General features: G+C 38.1%; 4 protein-coding genes across 6 annotated transcripts; 2 read left to right on the top strand and 2 right to left on the bottom strand.

Moving 5' to 3' along the window:
- Window positions 1–213: 213 nt before the first annotated feature.
- LOC103402096 (uncharacterized) lies at window positions 214–9,932 on the top strand. Of its 2 annotated transcripts, XM_029094969.2 has the most exons (16): window positions 214–718; window positions 861–1,218; window positions 1,421–1,506; window positions 2,491–2,645; window positions 3,048–3,112; window positions 3,227–3,421; window positions 3,552–3,606; window positions 4,803–5,042; window positions 5,150–5,283; window positions 6,121–6,313; window positions 6,603–6,662; window positions 6,742–6,996; window positions 7,482–7,740; window positions 7,815–8,020; window positions 8,308–8,358; window positions 9,212–9,932. In XM_029094969.2, the coding sequence occupies exons 2-16, from the start codon at window positions 1,037–1,039 to the stop codon at window positions 9,500–9,502; spliced, it is 2,427 nt and encodes an 808-aa protein (XP_028950802.2). In that variant the 5' UTR covers window positions 214–718; window positions 861–1,036; the 3' UTR covers window positions 9,503–9,932. The 2 variants fall into 2 exon arrangements, with proteins under 2 accessions (XP_028950802.2, XP_008339057.3); XM_008340835.4 differs by lacking the exon at window positions 214–718 and having other exon boundaries at window positions 725–1,218.
- A 289-nt stretch (window positions 9,933–10,221) lies between these two features.
- On the bottom strand, window positions 10,222–14,871 carry LOC103402103 (probable disease resistance protein At4g27220). Its single transcript, XM_008340843.4, has 4 exons — window positions 14,650–14,871; window positions 11,106–14,279; window positions 10,921–11,025; window positions 10,222–10,478 (listed from the first exon to the last, which is right to left on the bottom strand). Exons 2-4 carry the CDS (start codon window positions 14,267–14,269, stop codon window positions 10,337–10,339), a joined length of 3,411 nt encoding a protein of 1,136 aa, XP_008339065.2. The 5' UTR covers window positions 14,270–14,279; window positions 14,650–14,871; the 3' UTR covers window positions 10,222–10,336.
- A 1,190-nt stretch (window positions 14,872–16,061) lies between these two features.
- On the top strand, window positions 16,062–20,878 carry LOC103402104 (xylulose kinase 2). Its single transcript, XM_029094379.2, has 11 exons — window positions 16,062–16,497; window positions 16,842–17,496; window positions 17,611–17,699; window positions 18,406–18,470; window positions 18,670–18,725; window positions 19,249–19,369; window positions 19,455–19,529; window positions 19,612–19,665; window positions 19,996–20,093; window positions 20,185–20,359; window positions 20,482–20,878. Exons 1-11 carry the CDS (start codon window positions 16,439–16,441, stop codon window positions 20,709–20,711), a joined length of 1,677 nt encoding a protein of 558 aa, XP_028950212.1. The 5' UTR covers window positions 16,062–16,438; the 3' UTR covers window positions 20,712–20,878.
- LOC103416275 (tubulin alpha chain) lies at window positions 20,845–22,825 on the bottom strand. 2 transcript variants are annotated; one of them, XM_029094381.2, is made up of 3 exons: window positions 21,763–22,825; window positions 21,208–21,668; window positions 20,845–21,125 (listed from the first exon to the last, which is right to left on the bottom strand). In XM_029094381.2, the coding sequence occupies exons 1-3, from the start codon at window positions 22,459–22,461 to the stop codon at window positions 20,936–20,938; spliced, it is 1,350 nt and encodes a 449-aa protein (XP_028950214.1). In that variant the 5' UTR covers window positions 22,462–22,825; the 3' UTR covers window positions 20,845–20,935. The 2 variants fall into 2 exon arrangements, with proteins under 2 accessions (XP_028950214.1, XP_008352750.1); XM_008354528.4 differs by having other exon boundaries at window positions 20,845–21,668.
- Between the last annotated feature and the right edge of the window lie 4,823 nt (window positions 22,826–27,648).

The following is a 27,648-nucleotide window of genomic DNA, read 5'->3' as shown; positions in this document are numbered from 1 at the left end:
TCTCCCAACTTCAACTTTTTCGACTTTTGTTTTCAATTTTCCTATCAAAGAAATCGCATCTTCAAGTGCAAAGCCAGTGTCATCAATCAACTACGATATCCATTACGAGCCTCCGATGATCTGGGTGCACAGCTAGAGGACCGTGACACTTTCATCTGCTATCGCCAAGATCTTATGAACGGATGCAAAATTAGATGGAAAACTGGTGCATACATTTTGGCACCATTGATGGAATCCTCTGACCCAGAGTGCAATGTACTAGAATCCACCCTTAGTACCTGGATTTAGGCTTGAAATTTCCTATTTCAAGCCATTTAACACTACGGTTTAGTGATATTTCTCTTTATTGGGAGGCTAAGGTCATCCCGCTCTCTTTAATATAGATAATATCGTTTGTTCTAAAGAAAGAGTCTTCTAAAGTAGATCTTAATCTACTACCACCCCTCTTTCTCTGCAATCTCAGGACGACATAGTTTCCAATCCACCTTAATCTTTTAAAATCTTAATTAAATACTCTGAATTTGTTAAAAAATACTAAAAATCCCTCGTAAGATGACAAAAATACCAATTTTGAAGCTCTTGAATTTGCAAAAAGAAGTAAAAAGCTCGTAAGATAACAGAAGTAGCAATTTTGATCGACAATGGGTTTGGTCGCCAAGGACAATATTGTAAAAGAGCAGAAGCAAAATTAGCGCATTGGATTGCTCGTGTTGATGAGGTCCGTGATATTTTCTTCCCTTCTCTTACTTTTTTCTCTGACTACAAATGATGAATGCCATATTGTACGAACCCTAGCTGCCAGTGCCAATTGTCCCACTCACAATCGCTCGCTGATTGAACTTTCCTACTTGCCCACACAGTCACATTTCTTCGTCGGCGGCACATTCGGGTCAATTTCAACGTAATCGGGTCAATTCCGCCATGAAATGGAGCTCCTGAGATGGTGATATTTGCTGAGGATTAGGGCGGGAAGCTGGAGCTGAAATCGGAAGTGTTTGTGGACTAGGGATGCAAATTTTGGGGAGTGGTGTTACGCATGTTTCGGCATTTGGGGTGGCTTGTGGGTCTGAACAATAAATCATCATCGTCATCAGCAAAGAGGTTGCCAGATGCCAAGCCTCCCCCGGCTGAGATTAAGCCGGTGGCTATGTTGGACGCCGTTCAAGAGATTGCTGTTTACATTCACAGATTTCACAATCTCGACCTTTTCCAGCAAGGGTATGTTTGTTTCCATCTGTATTTTGTGAATTCAGGGTGCGTTTTGAACCCGGGACGCAATGGGTTTTGGAGGAAAGCGGTATCCCATTGGGTGCAATCCACCATTTGATGTTAATTGGTGTATTTTGACCTTGCTTGTGTTTGTTTTTGTTTAGTTGATTTTATGGGAATTTGTTAACTTTTCTGTATTTTGCTTGTTTAGATGGTACCAAATTAAGATTACAATGAGATGGGAGGACAGTGAATATACTTCTGTGGGGACTCCAGCAAGAGTTGTGCAATATGAAGGTAACTTACTTTCATTGGAGTTGTTATGGCTGCTTTCTGATTAATCACTCTTCTAGTCTACAGTACAATCATGAATATATGTGAAGTTCCTTGCTTGTAAGTTGTAAGTATATATATGTAAATACGGGGCGCGGCTTGGTGGTATGAAAGCTTTTGCTAAGTTATTTATGGGTTAAGCCAAAATGTTGTAATGCAGCATGAAATTTACAAGTTTTACCTTGTTATATGTTGCAATGATGGTTTTAAGTAAAATTTGAAACCTGGTTCTTGAAATATCTTAAACTGCCCTAGAAGTTTTGACAATTCCCTTTTACACTGAAAGTGTATATGTTCGTTCAATGGTCAATGGATTCTCCTTTTCAATTTTCTCAATTTATCACAAGTTGGTTGCTGCTGTTTAAGAGCTAGGTTTTCATTGTTTGTTTTGTAGTGTTATTCTTTCTTTGGTTTATATTTCAAATGATAGACGGTGTAGAGTCAAAACTTTACATGACCTACTCTGGTCCATCTATTTTTGCCAACATATCATTGGATATCCTCATGGTTTAGAAATAACCCTTGAACAAAGTTAAAACAGTTAATAGAAAAGTAAAGAAGAATCCACCCACAGTTTCCTTCTTTGTTCCCCATATTGACCATTGGGTGTTGTTTTGGGAGAGCCTTCTAGTTTGCTCTCTTTGTATTGGTTTCTCTGTTTTTGTAGTGGTCCCCTCGACTCCTGCATCCGTTTTGTAGTTTTATTCCATCTGTTTGCGAGCAAATGTCTCTTTCTCACAAGTTAAAAAAACATAAATAGTGGCCACTGGGTGGACCACTTTTTTAATATTTACATGATTAAATGTTTTTATACCATGTTATCAGGCACCGAGATATGTTTTGCTTCATTAAATAAAAATTTCAATAAGTTTGTGGCATTTAAGTAATGCTCTGTTCATAAACTAAAGAGGCAAGAGCTTAGAGATAATTATATTGTTTGACTGGCAGCTCCTGATCTGGGTTCTGATGATGTATATGGAGTATGGAGGATTGATGATACAGACAACAGCTTCTCAACTCAGCCATTTCGTATCAAATATGCCAGGCAGGACGTTTTTTTATCAATCATGATATCGTTCAATCTATCTCTTGCTGGACATGAGGTAATTTAATCTCTCTCCCACTCCCTCTCTGTGTGCATCTATGTGTGTTTGCATGCATTTGTGACGTATAAGGATTTTATTGAAGATAGTAGCCCTCATAACATGTCTGGTATCTGGGTTAGCTACCTACATTCATTACAACATTGACAACTAGCCTTAGCTTTTATTTGGCCTTATCTTATTTCCTCTGAATGCTGAAAGGTCCCATTTGCATTCTTAGGCAAGCAGGTCAAATTCTTAAAAATAACAAAAAAAATACTGTTTTGTGAAAGAATTAGATTACTTTTCAAGAATCTTTGTTGGGAAAAATGTGTTGCAACTTGACGATTATATATTTGATTTTGGCCAGTAGAATGTAGAAATGTTTATATAAAGTATTCATTTATAGTGTATACTTTTCAGGGTATATCATCATCTCCTATTATTTTGAAGTTTGAGCTTCTGCATGCCCCCATATTGGGAAATAGGTGAGTTGACATGGTTCATATTTTTTCTTTTTCTTTTTCTTTTTCTTTTTCTTTTCTTACATGATTTAGTTTGCAATGGAAATTGGAGTTCGTGATTGTATTGTATAATTGCAGGTCTGACTTGCAGGCTTCTCTAGATGCTAGCCCTGCCGCTGTCCATGAATTTCGAATTCCTTCTAAAGCTCTTCTGGGTTTGCATTCATATTGTCCTGTTCATTTTGATGCATTCCATGCGGTGCTTGTTGATGTTAGTGTACACATCAGTCTACTGAAAGCTGTCTCGTATACACACCCATCGAAGGTACCCAGGTTTGTCACATATTCTAGTCTATAAGGTAGTTTGGCATTCATTTTGGGGATTAGTACTCTTGTGATATTGGAAACTAATTCTTGTGCACAATTTATTTGTAGCATTAACTCGATATTTGAATTATTTCAGTGATTCTTCCGCTGCTGAAGATGTTGATGGAGAAGGTCTTTCTGGGTTAAATCGAGTACGTTGTTACCCATTAAATTCTACTAGATCCTTTTTCTGGCCCTAGGGAAGCTTGGCAGCATTCACTCTTGAATTTTTATCTCTTTTAACAGTGTGTTCTTATGGGTTGTTTGTCATCTTTCCTTCTCTCTTTCACGTACTTCGTATTGACAATATCAACAACATGTGCATACACATGCACTTCCCAAGGGCCTTCACACAATACCAGAACACAAACATTGTACGATTGGGCACATGTATGCACACGCAATTCTGCATGGTTGTGGGACCTATGGATATGCTTTGGTATACACATTGCAGTTTTTAGGAATTGACATTAATTTTATGTTTTCAGGTTAGAGAACTTTATGAGTCATTTCCCTAGTTACAACAATTTGAATTACTTTCACTGTCCATAATTTATCCAATATCCTTGGAGCTTTTTTCTTACAGATATCCTTAGCGTTTGCTTATTATATAAATTGTCATAAACATTCATTTGAAAGAGCTTCGTTCTGGATCAGGATACCATTCAGTGGAAGTCCTTCACATTATATTAAGATCCACATCATATAATATAAATGTCAATTAATGACTTTTTGTTTGATGCAAAAAGACTTAAACAAATTAACTGAGCGGACTTGACTAATGTACAGGCTATATCTACTTTTTTGGGATTGCATGATCTGAGAAGCGCTAATACGTAATTACAAAATGGTTATGATATGGATTTACAAAATAACCTGTCTTGGAAAGTAGAAAAGTACACATCTATTGTCTGCAAAGTGATATCAATGAAGAAAAGTAAAATCTAAACTTTGTTCAAGGTTGAGTAAAAGTTCTTGGCCTGCTGTTCTCACCAGATAGGTACTAAACAAGCCATGCATTTAGGAAAAGGGTGAATGAATAACAAAAACCTTCTGTGATATGCAAGATTTAGTAGTGTTTTCAAGGTTTTAAAGTTACGTGGATAAGTACATTGAAAATAAATGGTGCTGAGCACAATATAAAATATAGATGGGTGATTGAAACAAAGTACTTAAATTTAAAAAAAAAAAATGTACTAGTATCTGGACATATTGCAGCACATATGTACTTAACATGGGATATGAAAGGTTTTGAGTATTCTCAATCTGTTTTTTTACGTTTTATTTGCTCTTTTCTTCAGAGGCTGTTTGATTATATACTTACAGTTTAAAATTTGTTACTGACTAGGCATCAACACAGGCGGCTGCTGCAGTTGTGAATGACATTATTCGTGCTAAATCATTGTTAAATGCTCGTGACATACTGCTTGAAGAGCTCCAGAAACTTAGCAAGGCTATTGACCAAGCAATTGATTTGACTGATTTTATATCTAAAATTGATGACACAAAGTTTGATTTCCTGCAAGAAAATTTGGTTGCAGCAGATGACCAAGTTTCAGGACAAGGCAAGCCACAAAATGGTCTTCAGGTCCTTTATTTATTTCATACAGCACAATGTTCTTATCCTATTTTTTTTTTTTGGAATTTCTACGCTTTAAGGTTCATATTTTTCCTTACTTTATCTGTTTTTGACAGAAAGTAAATGGCACATCAAAGTTTGGAAGTGGTGAATTGGTACGCCCCTTATCGAGGGATGCCCTTCAGAGTTCTTTTTATTCGTTGGGCGATCAAGTTTTATATTTATGGAACACTTTTTTGAAGTTCCACAGGTTCGCTTACTTTGACAATGTTATTATGGTTTTATGGGTTTTTTTATTTATTGTTTTTTAAGTACTGGATGACGGTCCCAATCATAGACTTGTACACTTGAATATTTTTGTATAGATTTTCATATGTACATGATACACGTGTGTGTCTGTCCAAAATTTATAAATGGACCTGTGATTTGCTATAATTGTCAACTTAGTAATGTGGTTTCCATTTTGTAAATATGGCCGTTGTGGTTAACGTTTGTTGTCTTTAGTCAAAGTAAGGGTATTTAGTCTTTTCAATCCACCTGGAACACTAGCCCAGAACCCCCCATCCCACTTCCCCTGATCTATCCCGCCTGACCACACCACACCTCCCAAATCAGTCTCACCCCAGCTTCAACACCCCCCCCCCCCCCCAACAAAAAAAAAGACAAAAATGGCATAATGAACAACAACATCAATCATCGGGCAAATAACAGCATAGCAAATAAGGAGTCTGTAATTAGAATGTGGAGTGTACACGGTGTGCCTTCAACACCAAGGGCAAGTTGTGAGAGTTGTGAATCCGGATTCTCTTTGTGAGGATTTCGGGGATCCATATATATATATATATATCATCTATGTATACCGAAACAGGCATACTCTCCAAGAGAAAGGGCCCCCGTATGAGGGTCTAGAGTGGATGCCCCTTTATTTAATTGACGGACATGCAATACCAATAAGGTGTTATTGTCAATATAGCCTTTGATTAATCTCTTATTCGTACCCACAATAAATAAAGGGAAGACTAGCTCCTCTTGATCTAATTTCCAGATCTTCTGTACTTGTTTGTATGGTGATATTTATTCATTGCAGGTTTAACAAAACAAAGATACTGGAATACTTGCATGACACATGGGCTAAGGATAGAAAAGCTGAATGGTCAATATGGATGGTTTACTCTAAGGTTGAGATGCCTCATCATTTTCTAAATAGTAGTGGGGGTGAAGAGTCTTCCCACAATGGCGGCCATAAAAGGGTTTTAACGACATGGAAATTAACCGATGATGTAAGTATTCCACATGATTTGTTAGTGATGAAATAAAAAGGGAATTGTTATTAGCACTCTAAAAATCTCATTTTGCACTCCGAAGTTTCTATAAATAGAAAGAAAAATTCACTTGTGAGGAGTGTAGAATGAGATTTTTGGAGTGCTAATAACAGTTCCCAATGAAAATTGTCCAACCTGTTCTGAGAAATGTCAAGGGGGTGTTCAATCTTCCTTGTGCAGAGTTCAGTTATGAGCCAAATTTAGATTCCAATGCATCTTTTAGAGATCTAACTTTTGTTCTGTACAGCCTGCCCAGACTGCTGCTACCCGTGCTGAGCTTCATCGGCGAAGTATTGCGCAAATGAAGGTGAGTCGTTGCTTTCAGATGAAGTGACGTATTGTCTGTCCTCTTGGATTTTTTCTCTAAATCAGATTTTTCAATGCAGATTAACAATCGGTCAATTCAAGACATGCATATATTTGGAGATACATCAAGCATTCCTATTGTTATTGTGGAGCGTGTGTTGAATGCGCCTTGGCGTACAACTAGTGATAATTCGTACTTGAGAAACTTGGACGTGATTAACTCTGCTGGCTTACTCAGTGGATCTGGCTCTGACTCCAAAAACAAGAAATTTGACTATATCTCACCAAAGAAAGGCCGTGTTTTAAAACTTGTCGTCTTTGTGCATGGGTTTCAGGCTAGTTTTGTTCTCTTATAGCTTCCTCTTTTTTTTTTTTTTTTTTTAATTTCATCGTCTTCTCTGTTCTTTTCTTGCTCCCCAGTATTTTCTTTGTGCGACAGACTTTTTTAGTTGTTTTTTTAAGTAGAAATATTAACAGTTTTGAACTAGTCAATGTATCAATTTGAATTTAGGTTAAAACTTGCTAGCTATTTGTAATAACTTATGTTTATGGAGGTTCAAAATACTTTGTATACATAGTGATCATAAAAGTTTTTGGTTGTGTTAGTCGGTGTATATTTGGTTTTTAAAGGGAGTTAAACGTTAGTGATTTATGGGTTAAAATATTCATTTGTTGGTCATTCATGTTTTATGCTGCAAGTTTACGACTTCATACCTGTTTAGTTGATGGAACAGCTACATAAGTCTATTTATTTGTACTTTGTACTGCATTTTTATTAAAGATAGATAAGTGGATGCTTATTACAGTTCTCACTCTACAGGGTCATCACCTGGATTTACGGCTTATTCGAAACCAATGGCTATTGATAGATCCCAAGGTAGAGTTTCTAATGTCACAGGCAAATGAAGACAAAACGTCTGGTGACTTCAGAGAAATGGGACAAAGGTTGGCTCAGGAAGTAGTTTCTTTCCTCAAGAAGAAAATGGATAAAGTATCGAGATCTGGAAACATAGCTGATATTAAGCTTAGCTTTGTGGGACATTCTATTGGGAATGTTATCATAAGAACAGCACTAACAGGTAACAAACTACTGACGTCATGTTTTCCCATTATATGCAGTTGGTGTAAGATATTATTGGCATCATTTTTGCAGATAGCATTATGGAGCCATTCCTAAGATACCTGTACATATATCTTTCTATATCGGGCCCACACTTGGGATATCTTTACAGTTCGAACTCTTTATTCAACTCCGGGCTGTGGCTCTTGAAGAAGCTCAAGAACACGCAGTGCATTCATCAGCTTACCTTCACCGATGATCCAGATCTTCAAAATACGTTCTTTTACAAGCTGTGTAAGGTACTGAATTCCTGTATTTAATGCATTTAGCTCAGCCATCAGGTGTTTGCCTAATAGCTACTCATCATCTTGGGAAGTGTAATCAAATCATGATATTAATAATGGCCTTTTGTTTCCTTTTAAAGTTTAATAATAGTATTGCATACTCAATACATTTTTCTGTAATTCAAAGTCGAGGCAAACATGACTTTTTTTATTTTTTTAATAATTATAACTTGGTTTAAGAAAAAATGGTGACAAATGTGATGTGTTTATTTGCTGATGTTCTAAAGTAATTCTTTTTGCAGAAGAAGACACTTGAGAATTTCAAGCACATAGTCCTGTTATCTTCACCACAGGTATCGTGATCTCTTCCCTGGGGCTTTCATAACCTAGTTTACTTAATTGAAACACATTGTTTTGGTTGCTTCTCTCTGCTGTTTTCCATCAAGTTGAAGTGCAATTGGTCTATCCACGGACCATAAATTCTTATGTGAGCTACTATGTTTTTGAGCACCTATGATCTCTTGAGAATCAATTTACCATATGACTTGTTTATTATCCTGACCAAAAAGAAATGACTTGTTTGTCATCCATCCTCAACCTATAGGCTTTTATCCTACTGCTGAACTAATTAAAAACTCAATATGCTCATTCAGTCGTCATTCATGTGAGCAGTACTCTATGGACCTTGGTGAACTAGGACCTTTAAAACCCTTTTTTTAGTTTGTTCTCTGGTTCCAAAACATGCTCATTATGCTAGATTTTGCATTAGTGAACTATTCGTGCTTCAATAATGAGCAGGGTCTAAATTACTAGGACAACATGCATTATTTCTTTGCTTTTGCTCCACATACTGAAAGATTTGATGTTAGGTTGGGAGGAACTCTTAATACCACTTTCTTCTCTTTATCTATTTTGATGTGTCATGGAAACACTTGTATTGAAGTGTACCTTTCAGATTTACAAATGTCGATGTCTTAGAATTATGCAGCAATCTACTTGCGCCAAAGTGGAAGAGCTAAAATCTCATGAAACTTCTTTGCTCTTCATATTCTAAATATGGTATTTTGAGGCAAAATTATTCTCATGATATCTATGTTATTCGAATGGAGAGTGACTTTTTCTTGTAACAGAAAAAAAAAATCTTTAATAATTTGTTGTATTTTTCTCTCATACCCATAAATTAATATTATGGATCGTGTTTTGCAGGATGGTTATGTTCCCTACCATTCCGCTAGAATAGACACGTGCCAGGCTGCTTCATTGGATTTCTCAAGGAAGGGAAAAGTGTTTCAGGAAATGCTGAGTGATTGCTTGGAACAGATACGGGCCCCTCAGTCTGAGAATCGAGTGTTCATGCGCTGTGACGTCAACTTTGATACCTCTTCTTATGGAAAGAACTTGAACACCTTCATAGGAAGGGCTGCTCATATTGAGTTTTTGGAGTCCGACATTTTTGCAAGATTCATCATGTGGTCTTTTCCAGACATATTTCGGTAATGGCTGTTGCTAGCAAATGCAGCTTCTCCTCTAGCCCATCTCTATCTGGTAATCTCTCCCTCCCTTCAATCAAAAGACCAAGTGAGGAAGTTTTCTTTTGGAGGTGGGGTGTTGAATGGTGGCATCACGTCTTTCTCTGCATTGAGGACGAGCAAATGCTTGAAGACATCGGCTGTTGTAAATTATCAGCTTTAGAACTCATTTTACGGGTAGAAGTTGTGCCATTGTTTGGCTCAACCTCAACGTGAAGTTTCTAGGAATGCCACGAGCCCGTGGACCATAATATTCCAGGCTAGTTAGATTCTGTAACTTTTGGTACAGTTCCCGTCGAAGGGATCGTGTATTTAAGCAGGCGGTAGAGATTGGGAATGCAGCTTGCAGAGTTTGATTAGTTGCGAAGTAATAAGATTTGGTACAGCTATTATCTTTTTTTCCTTTGTTCATTTCATTTGGAATTATGAATAGGTAGTAGTTATAATCCGTAGTTCGGTTGCGCAGACGCTTGATTTCATCATCGAATTTGGTTATTGTAGTTACGGATCTGTTCGAGTTCAAGAACATCTGTTCTCTTTGTTTAATTTCAGCACCAAATGATGCTACCAGATGTCCTCAAATTGGAACAGATTGAAAACTACGTTGACCAAATTTGATGAAATAAAAGATATGGGGACGAGGAGGAAATTTTGTAATTTATTTACTTATTTTGTGCACGCAAAGGATTTTGCGAAAGCGATTCCTGTTACTGTTGTCAATGTAATTTTTGAGATCTCTTGAAGTTTTATGAAAATATGAAAAAACTCAGGGGTTGTAAGAGCAATTAACCTACAAAGATGGTCAAATGTAATTAGGATGTGCCCTGCATGTATGAATGCCAAAATATGTAGTCTCGTACATTGGCGGATCATCTCGAAATTTTTGCACTTCTTTGGTTGCTTGGCAGTCGTTATTGAACTTGTGAATGCATCGATAGTAGATCCTGTGGATATAACATGAAGTCAGAATTCTTGTGGTTAATAGTCGATCAAAGAAAGCTTATATACAGGACGGACGCGTGATACCACTTTTTTTATACAATTTTTTACGCAAATTTTTGTAGAGCCAACTTTATAATGTGTTTCAACGATCTAAACTATCTATCTTTTAGGCCTTCCCTTAAAGATCTTGTCAACTAGAAATCACCCAACTCTGGAACTATATAACCGTTTGATTAAAGGTTTAGGGTTTCTTTGTAGAACTGTATTTACTATTTGTCCATTTTCTTCACTACGAATAAATATCTTAATAGTTTGGATTCGTCCAACTTTTTGCAAGAATGTGAGTGATGGTTTTAAAGATAGACGGTTTGGATTGCTAAATACATCACAGAATGGGCCTTACAAAAATGTGTGCAAAAATTGTGTAAAAAAGTGGTATTATACCTTGGGTGATCAGAACCAGGGATCTCATCTTGTCCGCAATTCTTCCACGCATAGCCGTCGTCAATCAATGTAGGAGTCTCTCTGGTCATCGAGTACGAAGCCTTTCTGCATGTGGTTTAATTAACCATTAGTTACAGCTTAATAATTTACGTACATAATCTAAACAAGAAGAAAAACGTACGTACATTTTTCTGGGGCCAAAGAGCACTTGCTGGTCTGCATTTACTTGGACTTCCTTCCGGCTGTTGAAGTCCGACGTAGAGATTAAATATTCCGGGCAGTAGTGTACATACAAATGCTCCATTGAAGGGCACTCGACATCAGTACTTGCACCGCTATAAAAGCTCTTGAACCGTGGAAGACGCTGCAACGATAAGTAGTTTAGTTGCGGCAAAATGATCTTGCTGTTCAATGTTCCCTCGCTTGGTCCGATAATTGTCTCCAAGCAATCGCACTCGGAAAGCCACAGCTCTTCCAGTTGTGAAAGACACCGAGACATATCCGCTGTGAAGATGTTCTTCAGTTTCATACACCATGCAACTGTCAAAATTTTAAGATTATGGAATGTCGCGTGTTGCGCAGGGCCATTCCATATGTTTCTCAGTGCTGGTAGATCCTCCAGCTTCATCTCTCTGCATTTTCCCATGACACTTTGCTCCGGTTTGAGACCATCGGATTGAAACACGTATTCCAAACTTTTCATACCATCAACAATAAGTACTTCCAGATTCTCGAGTTTCTCTAACAAATTTGATTGGAGAAGTGCATTCGCAAAGGCGTGACACTTTTTCACTTCCAATAGCGTCAGATTGCCTAGAGATCCATCTGGTAAGTCGCCAACACATAACTCTTTTAACTCATTCATGTTACTCACACACAACTCTTCCAAGTTCTTGAACACGAGCTTATTCGGAACCAAATTTGTGGCCGTGTAGTTCATCAAACTACGCATCTGATGGCAACTTTCGACATGAAGAGACATCAATTCATGTAGTCTCTCAATGGCATATTCCTCGATAATGTTAATCAAGCCCCTGCATTCTTTGTAGACTATTTTCTTTGCCCTTTCGGTCACTGCACTGTTAAACCAACTAGGCAAGTTATTGATTGTGGTATCAAGAGCCAAGATTCTTGAACCATATGAAGTACTAAAATCATAATACTCAACCTTATGCAGGGGTATTGTTTGACTCTTGATAAGTATGTAAAATTTTTCCCAATTTGGATGGAAGCCAACATTTTCGGGAATGCATTCTGCAGAATGAATCTGAACAGTCAAATTACTTAAGTACGACAAGCAAGTTAGCTCATCGAATCCAACATTAGTTTCTTCTCCTGCTCCTTCAATTCTACTCCCAAAATTTCCAAAACTACCTTGCATGTATAGTTCCTCTAACCGAGACAGCCTAGATATCACATTGGATGGAACTCTCTGAATCATTGTATTCCCAGCAAAATCCAACAACCTCAGACTGGCCAAGTTTCCTATTTCCTTTGGCAATTCCTCAAAACGTGAGTCTTTCAGACTAAGGATCTCAAGTTTGGTTAGTTCTCTGAGTATGGAGATATCCTTTAATGACCAACATGAATCTAGGTGCAATGTTTGAAGGTTGGTTAGGAGATTGAGCGAAGAGGGCAGTGACGAAATACAAGTGCTGCTAAGGTCTAAGACCCTTAACGCATTCAGACTTCGGAAAAAAGCTTCTGAGATCTTCTTTAGTTTAAGATTATCATCTATAAGTAAAATTCGGAGTCTTGGACATACCAATTCTTCCGGAAGCTTGCAAATGCAGTTGCTCTTTAGTGAGATTGCAGAGCAGCCTTCATCGACATCATTTGGCCAGTCCTCCAATTCCCAACCGGCTTTTACTAAAAACTCATGGCCCTGTTCTGAATATGCAATTGATATGGCCATATCGCGTATGACATCATGCATCCTGACATATTCTTTCCTTTCCCCATCCAAAAGCAAGCTAGAAGCTTTAAGGTACTTGATCACTGAATGCGCCCTAGCTCTGGCTTCTTCCAGTGTCTTGCCATCTCGAAACAATCCATTCCCAAACCAATAATTAAACAAGTCTTGTATTGGGATTTTACCATCTTCTGGGAATAGGGAGCAAAGCAAGAAGCATGACTTGGCATCCTCGCCTTTCAAGTAATCATAGCTTAACTTTATGCATCTGAGCACATCCCCCTCGTCTTCAAGGTTGGCAGGTCGGGACATCTCAAGTTGTCGAGCTGCTTCTTTCCATTCGTCAATGTCTTTATCTCCAAGTGCCCTTGCAACTGCTATCAATGCTATCGGAAGACCAGCACATTCTCTAGCTACCTTTCTCGCTATATTGTTAAAATCAGGCGATTCAAAAGACCTTCCCGCTTTCTTGACAAACAAGTTCCAAGAATCTCCTTCAGATAGGACGTTGAGAGGTATTTTGACATGGCTTTCCATGGCATGACAGACATTTAATCTCCTTGTGGTGAGAAGGACTTTGGAATTGCATCCTTGAAGCTCCGTGTGGTTCGGAATCCCAATGCTGATCAAATCTAATAATGTATTCCAAATGTCATCTAAAATTATGAGCGTCCTCTTTGCTCTTAGTATCCTATTCCTCAGTCTACATGCTCTTCCCAATTCTGTCTCCTCCTGCAATTTCAAGCCCAACATGTCTGAAAGCTGACCTTGAATTTTCATCAAGTTGGGGTTTTGGGTAAAGACAGCCATAATCACATGATCAAAGAGTCCATCTTTACAAGCTTGCACACCGACATTTTTCACCATGGTTGTCTTACCCACACCTCCCATTCCATAGACCCCAATGACGGTGACCTTATCATCTTTCAGCGCTTTCATGACTTGATCCATGGCTTGTCTTGTTGCTGCAAATGCTTGAAAACCATTCGTTGACATTGTGGACTCGATTTCAATTGGCCGCATAACTGGAACTGAAATACTTTCAAACTTTCCCTCCTCTTGTAGCTTGTTTAAAGCTACTTTCTTCTTCATTACCTTCTTTCCTAAACTGTAACGCCATCTCAAATTTCCGGTGATGCAATTTTTAGCTGCTTCCTCGGCTTCATTGTTTAATTGTGTTGCATCTGCTATGGCCTTATTAGCATCTTGTAGCCATATTTGAATCTCAGGCTTGACATCTTCTCCATTCGTTTGAACAGCACGAACGATTTCTTGATAACCATTTTTCATTGCCTCGAGCTTTCCCACTTGAAGTTTAAGAGACTGTATGTTTTTCTTGTAGTGAATCATGTAACTCAACCCGCGCTTTACTGGAATCCATAACCACTCACCGAGCTGCACTATCGGACTCGCAAGTCCAGAAACAATCTCTGCCATCTATTAACTTCTACACAAACACAAAGAGAGAACGAAGATAAAATGAAAAGCGTGTTGGATATAAGAAAATGCTCACGGCGGAAACATGACGTGATGATCAATGACGAAAGTATTGCGTGTATAAAACACCAAAACTACGTAATTCGAGTAACTTTGGAGATGTGAAGCTCAAAGGCTACACACACAGAGCTCCACATATTCACTTTACAATCAATACACTTGGATTACAAAGACTTGTATCTGTAGTAGTTATATATTCATGAACTCGATCTTGCTTAAGTCTCTAAATGTTAGACGCTATATCACTTACATTAAGTACTCAAACAGGTACAAGATTAACACCAAAAACTGGAAAACTATAATCTAATTAGTGGACTAACCTCACGAGCAATGGAGCTTCCTTAGCTTCAGTTATTCCTCTACTGTTGGGCAGATCTCAGTCAACCTTTGTATAGGTTTAGGCTTTGGTTTGTCAACCAATGTAAACGATCGTCTCATCCCAATTCACAGCAAAAGAAAATTGGGGAGAGATTGCCAATTTTGTTAGATTAAATGTTGACTTGGTTCCACAAGAAAAAGAAAAGGTGTTTTATTTGGTTCTCAATGTCAAAGAGAGGATGTGGTATGGAAATGGCCCCGAAAATGTGGTCACTTGACAAGCACGTGGTGATGTCTTGCATGAAGATTTTCAATTCAAGAAATGATAAATTTTGGAAAAACAAGATCTTGTTTTGGTATGCTGGGCGAGCAGTATAATTGTGAAATTTTGGTTCATCAATCAGCTTACAATGAAAAAGTCTTAAAGTAATTCGGCATGGATAAAGCTTATCAATTTAGCACGTTGATGGTCATCCGGTCTCTTGATATTAAGTGTAACGACCCATCCCGGTTTTTACGGAACGTCGATGGCAACTTTGTAATTTCACTTTGGTTGGAGTATTTATTTTAAATTTTGGTCCATATTGTAATGTAATCACGTTCAAGGGCATTGTTATAGTATCGTTAGTAGTGTTATGCAATTACGTCCAAGTATAATATCATATTGAAATAACCACCAACCTTGTATAATATTAATAATAATGTCACAATGTGTTATTTAACTATAGTCATATTACACTGTAAAGGTAGGATATCATACTTGGACATAATTGTATTACACTACTAACGTTCAAATTGAATAGTACTGATACCCATTTGTATTAAAGTGTGCCATATAATTTTTCTTTTCAAATCCAAATAGAGTATTTCATTTATTTTTCTTGGAAATGGATGTACTCCAAACTTTTTATACAAAAAAAATTACTTTTATGCAGGATGTATGATTAGATTTTGAAGTGTCAATAATAGTTCACATATATTAGTGCACATAAGCTTAAGAGCTACTCAGTTAGTAACTTAATAAGACACTAATCACTCATTTAGCTTCGCTCTACAATATTTTTCATAATTTGAATCAATCATTTTGTTGCTTAAAGATCATTCATGCAAAAAATTAATGAAATTGGAAGTGGCTTAGTAATCTTGCTCTCATCTGATAAATAAATGAATGCACTATTAACAATAAACAATAAAATATTCGCAAAAAATAATTAAAGTGCTAATTTATGAATAATTATCTAACAAATGAACGGTTCAGATCACGAATTTACGTTATAGGGTAGGCCTTAATACAAGTTTATATTTGATATTTTTTATAAAAATATTATTTTTATCATTTATTTGTACAATTTTTCTAATAGAAATAAGATCAATATGTATCGATGGAGCCTACATTTATTATAAAGATGATACAAATGACGATACAAGTACATACTCTATTTTTAAACGTTTTAATTTCAATTTTAATACCAAATTCAACGATGAGCGTCCATCCATAAAATCATGAGATAGGAGTAACCAATATCGTTCAATATACCTGGTTCTCCCTGTTTTTCCGTTGCAGAGTGAACCTTCCTACTCCAATTTTGCTTGGCCGGGATTTGTGTCAGCAACGCAATCCATTTGGTACATCAATTCCATCCCCTTTTTCATCCTTATCCAAAATCCACAATCTTTAATCCAATACATCTCCATATCATATCAACCAATTTCCGTTTCACTCGTCACCTTCCAGTTTTTGTGAACCTGAATTCAGAGCAGAATCCATCAGACTCTGTTTTGCTTGCTCCAATGGCAGATTACTCTCTCCCCAATGATTCTTATTTTCTTGGATTTGACAGCTCTACTCAGTAAGTTACCAATCCCTCACTTTTTCTCCCTGCAATTTCATATCTTTCTTTGATCACAAAATCCCAATTACCCACATCATAAATTCATGGTTTTGCTTGGTTATGGATGTGGGTTCCCATTTGTTTACTGCATTCCATGATCCATCCACAGTGAAGTTAATTAGTATTATCTGTAATCTGAATTGGGTAAAACTTGATTTGTACTTGTTAATGGTTGTGGGTTCTCATTGTTTCTGTGAAGTTAAAAGTTTCTTATGGGACTGTGATTCTCTGATTGCTCTGTAATCTGAATTGGGTAAAACTTGATTTTACTTTTGTTAATTTATATTGGTTTCTACCTCAAGGTCTCTGAAGGCAACTGTGCTAGACGCCAATCTCAACATTGTGACTACCGAGCTTGTCCAATTTGACACTGATTTGCCCCATTACGAAACCAAAGATGGAGTTTACCGAGACCCTTTGGTTAATGGTAGAATTGTCTCACCCACCTTGATGTGGGTTGAAGCTCTAGATCTCGTGCTTAGTAAACTTGCCAGTGCAAATTTGGATTTTGGGAAAATTGCTGCTGTTTCCGGCAGTGGACAGCAGCATGGCAGTGTCTATTGGAAGAATGGTAGTTCTTCAATACTGTCATCATTGGACCCTAAGAAGCCGTTGGTGGATCAGTTTAGTGGAGCCTTTTCGGTCAATGAATCCCCAGTATGGATGGACAGCAGCACCACAGCTCAGTGTAGAGAGTTAGAGAAGGCTGCTGGTGGAGCGTTAGAGTTATCCCAACTTACAGGGTCACGCGGTTATGAAAGATTCACAGGCCCACAGATTAGGAAGATATTCGAGACACATCCTGAAGCTTACAAAAACACTGAGAGGATCTCCCTTGTTAGTTCGTTTATGGCGTCTCTTCTGATAGGGAAATATGCTTGGATTGATGAATCTGACGGTGCAGGGATGAACTTGATGGATATAAAGAAAAGGGCCTGGTCTAATATACTTTTAGAGGTTCGTCATGTTTTAAGTTGCTTCTCTACTTCTTGGAGTGGTGTCTCAGTATCTCGTAATAAGTTTACTGTATCCTTTTTGGTTAATTTTCTTTGTGCTTCATGTTTTTTGAAGGCCACTGCCCCTGGTCTGGAGGAAAAGCTTGGAATGATAGCTCCTGCCCATTCTGTTGCTGGCCACATTGCTCCCTATTTTATTGACAGGTCATTGGCAGTTAATTTCGACTTTATATTTTGGTGTTTTGGAGGGGCTAAATAGCGTTTGTGATGGTTTTTCAGAAGCATATTGTTTTTCAATCTACTCTTGTAGCATTCTCTTGATATTTGATTGTCTTATGCTGTATTAGAATTTTCATCCATTATTTATTGTGATGCATTTAGTTTACATGAGAACAAAATAAACTATGTGCACCTCAAAAGAAAAAATGGTAATATAACCCAGAATTAGGGTGAACTAATTAAATAAAATAGCAAACCAAATGGACCAATGGGATAGTATTTTTGAGAAATAAAATCCACCCCTGAAACCAGGACACAACCTTTTTTTATAAGCACTTTTGTTTAGGGTTTATGGTTTAGGGATTTACATGGTACTTGAAAGGCTAAAACTGCATACTATGGTTTCTTCCTTTTCAAAATGAACTTAATCTATAATATCCAAGTTCTAATTATCAAAAAGGAAAAAACAACTATGACATTACAAAAAAAATACAAAACCTGTGTAACTATTCAAATAATAAGCCTGAAAATGTGGATGATTGTGGAAGTTTGACATTATAAGAATCGTTTGCATTGAATGGAGTTATGCTAGCATGGTCATGATTTTAGTCTGCAATCTTTGTAGTTTCATGTATACTTTCGGCCTGAAAATATTTCCGTAACAGATAAGAAATTTCAAATCTCTTTCCAGATTTCGCTTCAACAAGAATTGTTTGGTTATTCTCTGGTCAGGAGACAACCCCAACAGTGTGGCAGGTGCCTGATTTTCTAATTGGTTGGTTATTCTTGTGTTCCTAATATTTGTAAATTTCCGATGAACTGGTGAAATCTCTTTGACTCCTTATAGTTCTGCTGTTGGTTGTTATAGTTTAACCTTTCATATTCGTAAGAGGCTATCATATGATTTAGATTTTACTTTTTTAACTTATCAAATGTAAGTGTTTTGGATGTGCAGGTTTAACACTAAGTACCCCAGGGGATCTAGCAATCAGTCTTGGAACAAGTGACACTGTAAGTTAAATTTAAATTCATAGGATCTTCGTGATATGGTGATACCATTTCTATTTTCTGCTATCTTTTCCAATTAACTGAATGGGGAGAGGAGAGAAATGAGAGTCAAAACATGTGAGAAAGAAAAGGAAAACAGATGAGAGCTAAAAAAATAGAAAATGGTATTTGGGGCTCCTTTGTGTTAAATTTCGATATTAGCTTCTAATTTTCACTTTTTAGCATTTTAATGTATTTTCTCCTCCTTAGGCTCTTGATCATCTTTCCCCATATACTGTGTCTGTCTTCTATCTCTCATACTCCTCTCTCCATTCAAACAAGTTAAAAATTAGAATGTTACCTAGCTGGAGCTTAGTGTAACCAACTAAAATGCTAACAAGGTATCGCAAATTGTTATAATAGTGAATGTTGCACGAGTCATTACCACAATCAATGGTTTCTTCTACATAATCTACTATTGAAGTTGCTCTTTCTCTGGATTCTCGCTTATATCTTGTGTTCTCCTTTACTTGCATCTGTTCCTTAGCTCATTGGGATTACTGATGATCTTCAACCAAGCTTGGAAGGACATGTTTTCCCTAACCCCGTTGACACAAAAGGGTACATGGTAATGTTGTGTTACAAGAATGGATCACTAACTCGTGAAGGTACAACTGTGCGCTGACATATTTTTATGGGTTCTAATTGAGATATTTTCCTAGTTTCCTAGTATGACCACAATCTTAATCTTAGATATTCGCAACCGCTACATGGAAAGCAGCTGGGATAGATTCACCCAAGAGCTTTTGAATACATTACCTCTAAATGGTTAGCATGTCTTGTCTGAACGACTTTCTTCTTGGAATTATTGTTGTCTTTTCTTTATTTCATATTCTGGTTTCTGCTATAGGTGGAAAGCTGGGTTTCTACTACAAGGAGCATGAAATTCTTCCCCCTCTTCCAGGTTAGACTTTTTTCTTAGTTAATTTCTCCATTTATACTCGTAATCTCTTTCTGACTGACTCTTTGAAGGTTATCCATATTTAGTAGTTGCATTGCCTTCATTTCTGGGTTAACTGATCATTTTCCGGCCGAATGGTAATTGTAGAAAGCATAGTCTATCTAAATTGTTGTTTCTGCTCTATTTATTTGCTTTGGGAATAAAGGGTTTAGGGTTCTAATTTCTGCAGTGCCTGGATATCCAACTGCCTTTCAAGTTTTCAACTACGTAATTCTATAATTCAATCATAGAAGTAAGCAGCCAATGATAAACTCTTAACTTTTATGCTCTTAGTTGGTTTCCATCGCTACGTTCTTGAAAATTTCAATGGTGAAACTTTGGAGGGCGTGAATGAACGTGAAGTAGAAAAGGAATTTGACGGTGCTTCTGAGGTTTGTACTTTTTAAATGGAAGTTGTTCACATTGGTGGAGGATACCCTACATGAACTCTCCCTGAGAAAAGCGAATTTACAAATTTTGCAGGTTCGGGCTGTAATAGAGGGCCAGTTTGTGTCAATGCGAGGTCATGCAGAAAGATTTGGAATGCCTTCTCCTCCAAAACGATTAATAGCCACTGGGGGTGCGTCTGTAAATCGCCCGATCCTGGGCGTAGCAGCTTGTGTTTTTGGGTGTGAGGTTTACACAGTCCAAAGGCCGGGTAATCATTTCTCAAATCAAATGGATGCTCCTTTTCTATGTCCTTGTTTCACAAGTTTTAACGTTTGCTTGATCGAGAGACCGCAACTCATCATTTCTTTTCATTCTCTAACCTGTTTACAGATTCAGCTTCTCTAGGAGCTGCCTTGAGGGCTGCACATGGTTGGCTGTGCAACAACAAAGGCAGTTTTGTGCCCTTCAAGTGCCTCTACGAGCACAAGTCGGAGAACACGTCCCTCAAGAGCAAACTTGCAGCGATTCCCGACATACATCTAGTTCCAAAGTATGGGTTGATCGCAAAGAAGAGACTCGAAATAGAGAACCGCCTGGTCGAAAAATTAGGACGTCTCTGAGATGGAATGCTTCGAATTGCATTATGTAAAGAACCGAAAATTCTAATCGTTTCATAATTTTGAGGTGTGGTTGGAGATCGATTTCGGTTTTTCCTCTGTGAATAATATTCTGAGTTAAAGATTGTAAGAAAAATCCAGCAAGAAATATAACATAGATTGCATGCTGACTTAGAAATGTGTAGTGTGCTATGAAGATGCATAGCTACACCACCCACAAACAACAATCAGTTCATAACATTCGAAACGATCGAAACGAAACTTAGCAAGTGCGAAAACACGTAAAAACCATGAGGTTGGGAATCAGTAGTCGTCTCCCTCATCACCATCATCTCCCTCGGCAGACTCGGCGCCAACCTCCTCGTAATCCTTCTCCAGAGCAGCAAGATCCTCACGGGCCTCAGAGAACTCTCCTTCCTCCATGCCCTCACCCACGTACCAATGCACGAAGGCGCGCTTGGCGTACATCAGATCAAACTTGTGATCGATGCGAGAGAACACCTCAGCAACACTGGTGGAGTTGGAGATCATGCAAACAGCCCTCTGCACCTTGGCAAGGTCACCGCCCGGAACAACAGTGGGTGGCTGGTAATTGATACCACACTTGAACCCAGTAGGGCACCAATCGACAAACTGGATTGTCCTCTTGGTCTTGATGGTGGCCACGGCGGCATTCACGTCCTTGGGAACGACATCACCTCGGTACATCAAGCAGCAGGCCATGTACTTGCCATGGCGGGGATCGCACTTGGCCATCATGGAAGCAGGCTCGAATGCACTGTTGGTGATCTCAGCCACCGAAAGCTGTTCATGGTACGCCTTCTCGGCGGAGATCACCGGAGCATAAGAGGAAAGCATGAAATGGATCCTGGGGTATGGAACCAAGTTAGTCTGGAACTCAGTCACATCCACATTCAGAGCTCCGTCGAACCTCAACGAGGCTGTCAGCGAAGAAATGACCTGAAAACCCACAAATCAATCAACAGCCCATCAGTCATCAAATCGTAACCAATCAGAATCAGTGGTTATGCACATGAGGTGTTTGATGAAATACCTGAGAGACGAGGCGATTCAGATTGGTGTAGGTGGGACGCTCGATATCGAGGGACCTTCGGCAGATGTCGTAGATGGCTTCATTGTCAAGCAACACAGACACATCGGTGTGCTCCAGCAGAGAATGGGTTGAGAGAACACTGTTGTAAGGCTCCACAACAGATGTAGAAACCTGAGGAGAAGGGTACACAGTGAATCCCAGCTTGGATTTCTTTCCGTAATCAACCGAAAGCCGCTCCAGAAGCAACGACCCGAGACCCGATCCGGTACCGCCACCGACGGCATTGAAGACCAAGAACCCTTGGAGCCCGGTGCAGTTGTCAGCGAGCTTCCTAATGCGGTCGAGGCAGAGATCTACGATCTCTTTGCCGATGGTGTAGTGACCGCGGGCGAAGTTGTTGGCGGCGTCTTCCTTGCCGGAAATGAGCTGCTCAGGGTGGAAGAGCTGGCGGTAGGTGCCGGTGCGGACCTCGTCGATGACGGTGGGCTCCAGATCGACGAAGATGGCGCGAGGGACGTGCTTGCCGGCACCGGTCTCGGAGAAGAAGGTGTTGAAGGCGTCGTCACCGCGGCCGACGGTCTTGTCGCTGGGCATCTGGCCATCGGGGCCAATGCCGTGCTCGAGGCAGTAGAGCTCCCAGCAGGCGTTGCCAACTTGGATTCCGGCTTGCCCGATGTGGATCGAAATGCACTCTCTCATTTTGGCGGGAGGCGAGGGAGGGTTAGGGTTCCAACTGAAAGGAGACAGGAGAAGAAGGAGGAGGAGGGAGGGGCGGCGTTTACCAAGACGCCTCAGACGAGCGGTGGTGGGATTGGATTGGATTGGATTGAATTGGAAAACGGGGGGGCTAGGTCTGGATTATAAAGGGGGGGGGGAAATGTAACCGGGGTTAAATGTTGACCGCGGAGTCGGGTTAAAATGGGGGTTTGCCAGCTCTGAGAGGAGAGAGGTGAACCGTTGGACACCCTGGCTGCCTGGCTGCACCTTAACTACCAGACCGTTTAAATTTTCAGATTTAGATATTTTCACCAATAAAATTTCAAATTTAGATCTGGCCAAAAAAGAAAAAGGTATTGAGTAGTATTTTTGAAGCAATAGATTCCTCCCAGGAAATTAGTGGTGGGCAAGTGGGGTGGTGTCAGTTTAGATTCGTGATGCACTGGACCCCAGTAGAAAATAATCCGTTACTTTTGCGACGCTTCAGAGAATTTCAATTCAGTTTTACTTTGTATTAAAAAACTTAACATTTATTATTACGATCTAATTATATTTCTCTTTATTTATAATGATAGATTTTAGGTTCGATTCTCGCTAAAGGTGAATTTGAACCACATTATTGCTAGCCCATTGTGAAGCTAATCCCACGTCCTCTCCATAAATGATATCATTTGTTAAAAAAAAAAAAAAAATTCCAAGTGGTTCAAATTCGCTTTTGACGAAAATCAAATCTAAGATCTTTTACTTTCAAGTGGCGTCATTTTTTGTAAGTTATATTAATGAATTTGTTAAAACCTTTTTTTTTTTTGGATGAAAAGTTAGGATTCATTAAAACTTAAAGCAAATTATAAAGCCAACCAACTGCCACGTCCCGACTAGCGAATAAGGACTATTCATGAGTTAGGGTGTGAAATATATCTTAGCTATAGAAATTAATTATACAACCAAGATATGGTGGAAAATAAAATAAAATTATAATGATTACACATAGATTACATAACAAAATCTTACATAGAATTTATCGAATACACATCGGAATAAAATAGTGTAAAAATTAATTCACAACAAGAGCTACCAATTAAATAATGGTTAAATCGTAACAATTCTTGCAAATACATAAAATATATGCAAATGAGATGGGTGAATGTACTCACTCCCTTCTAATACTGCTAACACATACCTAAGGCACCCAAGCCTGCACGTCTCATACCATGCTTATACCACTTGACTCTGAATACCTTAGAATATGAGTTAACTCTCGTTCATCCCTTGAACCCAATTTTTGTAATTAAATTCTCAGTTTTCACTTTATCATATAGACACTTCCCCCAACACCCAATTGTACATTCAAGCTCTTCTCCCGATGTTTTACATATACAAGATTTCATTAATTATATTCAAGGCAAATTTCAACCTTTGAATATCCTCACAACTTAAACACTTTAACAAGTGAGCACTTGACACAACACAACTCTTTTTCTTGCTTTGCAAGAATGCTTATATATATGCCTTGTAACAAGGATATCAATAATCACATGCTCTAGAACATCTGCAACACTTATCAAATTGTTAGTAGCCAAAATTGTATTATATCTGCAACACTAATCAAATTGTTAGTAGCCAAAATTGAATTATATTATCAATAATATATAGTATGGATGACACACAACAATCTAATTGAGAAATATTACTTCACCATTTTACTCCATCTCTCTCTAGGTGATATTGATGTATAACCCCAATTGAGTTCCATAGAGCAATTCTGTTGGGTAAGCTCTCATGCATTTTCTGGGATTTGTCTCTCTTATTTTACAACATTCTCAAGGGAAGTAAATGGAGATTTTCGATGGTTTAGTGGGGAGTGCTTCTCATGGCAATGATCTCAAAATGTAAATGCATAAACAATACAAGATATAAGTGGTTCGTCAGATCGACTACATCCACTGGGTTTACTTTCGTTGTATTTCACTATATATAAGAGACTTACAAATACAATGAAAGATGGCTTAAAGCCTTAACAATATGTAAAAGAAAGGTAGGAGGTAAGATGAAGGGGAGAATGGCTTTTTGTTGGAGTTGTTCTTTTTCTTTTTTCTTCTTCTTCCTATCTCTTCTCTCCATGTCCCTTCCGTTGGTTCTTGCTCCTCCCTTTATAGAGATTGCACGACATCTTCCTCTCAAAAAAAATCTCCCTAGTGTGCCAATAGAAAAAAAACCAAGTATTGTGCTAATCATCACCATAAAATGTGTTCCAATAACAAGGCAACAAGTGTTGTCCTAATCATTAAGAATGAAATGTGCTCCAATAGAAAAACAACAAATGTTTAGCTAATCATTAGCCCTAATATGTTTTCCAATAGAAACACACCAAATGTGAAGTTAATCATTGACAATGGTATGTGTTGATATGGCAAAGCAATATGTGTTAAGTTAGTCATAAACAAAAATTATCATGCAAGGTGGACAAATACACAAAGGCCACATCCATACTCTATAAGATATAGAATCCCACCTCAACCCATCTAGAGTAGTGACTAACCCCTCCTCTCTATTCTCTAATGGTTGCCAAAACGCCACTTAGCCTTTGTGAGAAAAATCAAGCTAAACTCATCTTAACCCCTTTCTCCAATTCAAATCTTTAATTACATACGAACATGAAATAATACTAGTTAGTGTTTGAAATAATCTTGTAGCAAAATGAACTTACGTTGACACTAGTTTACATATTAAGGGTGCGTTTGTTGCACCGGACTGTCTCGGACTGGACTAGCTGCATGGACTAAACTAGACTGGCTTAGACTAGACTAAGCTGGACTAGTTTAATGAAGCGTTTGGTGCAGTGTCAGGACTAAGGAATAGACTAATAACAAATTCTAATATTATATTATTTAATTCATATTTATTAATATTTTACATTATTTAATAAATATTTTGTAATATTTTATTATTAACTCTGTCTTATTTCTCATTCTAGAAGTCCTTCCTTTCCCAATTCGGTTCATCCTCTCTTTCTGCCTTTTCTCCGCCCCTCTCCCTCTGTTTTCTTCCTAATTTTACTTCATCCCTCTCCTTTTTTTTCTTCGTCCCTCTTCCTCTTCATCTCCATCTTCTTCTTTTGTTCTCCGTTCAAACGACAAAGCAAGAAAGAGAGGGACGAAGCAAGAAAGAGATAGAAAATTTAGGAGTTGGGAGTGGGTTACATGTGCGATTGGCTCGAAAGTGGGAGATGGAGAAGGTCTGCAATCAAGGAGTTTCATGTTTTCTGGGTTCGGTTTGCCTTCAGTCAATCCCATCGTCGATTTAAGCTTATACCCACTGCAGATTTTTTATTTTTTTTGTTTTTTTTTTTTGTGTTTTATGGTTTCTGGGTTCGATTTAAGCTTGTAGGTTTTTGTGCTTTATGGTTTCTGGGTTCGATTTAAGCTTGTGGGTTCGTTTTAATTTTGTGTTTTATGGTTTCTGGGTTCGAATTTTTTTTTTTTTGGTTCGATTTAAGCTTGTAGGTTGGATCTGAATTTGAAAAATAGAACGACTGCATATTTTATTTTTGTTTTGAATTTTGCGGGATGTGGGTTTGAAAATGGTTGTGGAAGCAAGGAAGAAGATGGAGCAGGGCAAGGAGGGAACGATATGCGACGAGCAGGACGAGCGACGTTGGGTCTTGGACGATTGACTCTCGCGATTTTCTCTTTATCAAAAGAGGGCTTATGAATCCGGCCGAAATTGGGGTTGCTCGTTAAGAACGGCTAAGGAGGTAGTTAATCCAAGCGAGTCCGGGTTAAGCTCATTAAAGCTAATCCGGATGCACACCAAACAAAGGACTATAGTCTAGTCCAGTCCAATCCTTCTTAATACTGTCAAACAAACGTGCCCTAAAAGTATAAGTTCTTGTACACATAGCATATAAAAAGAAACCCAATAAAATCATAACTTCGCACATACACACACACATCTATATATAATCATTTTTTTTAAATACGGGGTATTACACCAACGGCCCAAGTTATGTTAATGAATTTGTTAAAACTTTGACGTGGCATAAGTAGGATCCACTTAATTGATGAAAGAGCTGCCACTTACACTACGTCAGAGTTTTAACAGATTTATTGATGAAAAATTGCCAATTGAAACAAAAATTGAGTTCCAATGAGACAAAATTGCTGAATTTGAGTTTTTAGGGCTAGTAAAATTAAATTGAAATTCAAGAGGGTGTCGCAAAAAATAATTTTATATTTGAAGCGCTTTGATGTAGCAAGATTGACTCAATTAGCAAATATCTTATAATTTTATAACAAATCCTACAATATCAAATTAGTGTATTGCTTTGGGAAAATATAATCAATCGTGCATTTTGTTCAATAATGTATCTGAAATTGGTACCAGGTGAAGTACCCTACAATAAAAACTTAAAAGCAATTGTACTAATTAGCCAAACGTACTAGTCAACTGAGTACAAATTGTTAGAATCCCACAAGCATATAAATCAAACAAACTTAAAAGGTCCAAACTTAACAATGTGAACTTTAGTTAAGTTTTAGTCCTAGTACTTGGGTTAAGTTCACTTGGTTAATAAGGTGTCAATACTAGCAAACCCTACAATGTTTAATTCCAACAAGGTTATAAATAAGGCTTTGTAAAGTATTGAACACAATGAAGTTTTTGGCCGGAAAAACCCACCTCTGGGTTAAAAAACCGGGGACTCTCCACTAAGTCCAATTCACTAGTGTAAACAAAGGTTCATACAAAGACCACACAAGCTTAATTCCTAGATCCCTATCTTTGGAGCAGCTTTACCTTTGTCTAACCTTGCCTTACACGAGATGGACTCTTTTAGTCTTCACGAGAAGTGGCAGCTCCTCTTGTGCTCATCACCTTGTGGCATCAAGATCAACACGATCAATGATGTGATATGATTTTATGATATGCACATGAGATTTGGATTTAACCGACCAATCAGGTTCTTCAGTCAAACAGTTGAAGAAGAACCTAACATGAATCCGAGATATTGGTCTATGAAGGATATGAAAACTTAGGTTTAGACCAAAAGCTTAATGCAAAACCATTTAAAACAATGCAACCCTAATATGCAGTGATTGGGTGTTTGTGCATGAGATGGTTTTATGGCTAGGGTTTCGGTTTAGAAGCTCAAGAGGTAGCTCTAGGCTAAAT

This window comes from Malus domestica, chromosome 15 (assembly GCF_042453785.1).
Source record: "Malus domestica chromosome 15, GDT2T_hap1".
Lineage (NCBI taxonomy): Eukaryota > Viridiplantae > Streptophyta > Magnoliopsida > Rosales > Rosaceae > Malus > Malus domestica.
Note: the sequence above shows the minus strand (reverse complement) of the source record. Positions and strands in the feature narration are given on the sequence as shown.

Bases quoted from the DNA above. Each gene is read 5' to 3' on its own strand.
- LOC103402096 (XM_029094969.2), top strand. From the start codon at position 1,037: ATGTTTCGGCATTTGGGGTGGCTTGTGGGTCTGAACAATAAATCATCA. The intron at 2,646-3,047 runs GTAATTTAATCT...TATACTTTTCAG, and splicing joins TATCTCTTGCTGGACATGAG to GGTATATCATCATCTCCTAT. The intron at 6,663-6,741 runs GTGAGTCGTTGC...TTTTCAATGCAG, and splicing joins GAAGTATTGCGCAAATGAAG to ATTAACAATCGGTCAATTCA.
- LOC103402103 (XM_008340843.4), bottom strand. From the start codon at position 14,269: ATGGCAGAGATTGTTTCTGGACTTGCGAGTCCGATAGTGCAGCTCGGT. The intron at 11,026-11,105 runs GTACGTACGTTT...AACCACATGCAG, and splicing joins CTCTTTGGCCCCAGAAAAAT to AAAGGCTTCGTACTCGATGA. The intron at 10,479-10,920 runs GTATAATACCAC...TTATATCCACAG, and splicing joins CCTGGTTCTGATCACCCAAG to GATCTACTATCGATGCATTC.
- LOC103402104 (XM_029094379.2), top strand. From the start codon at position 16,439: ATGGCAGATTACTCTCTCCCCAATGATTCTTATTTTCTTGGATTTGAC. The intron at 17,497-17,610 runs GTTCGTCATGTT...TGTTTTTTGAAG, and splicing joins GGTCTAATATACTTTTAGAG to GCCACTGCCCCTGGTCTGGA. The intron at 18,726-19,248 runs GTAAGTTAAATT...TCTGTTCCTTAG, and splicing joins GTCTTGGAACAAGTGACACT to CTCATTGGGATTACTGATGA.
- LOC103416275 (XM_008354528.4), bottom strand. From the start codon at position 22,461: ATGAGAGAGTGCATTTCGATCCACATCGGGCAAGCCGGAATCCAAGTT. The intron at 21,669-21,762 runs GTATTTCATCAA...GTGGGTTTTCAG, and splicing joins TGAATCGCCTCGTCTCTCAG to GTCATTTCTTCGCTGACAGC.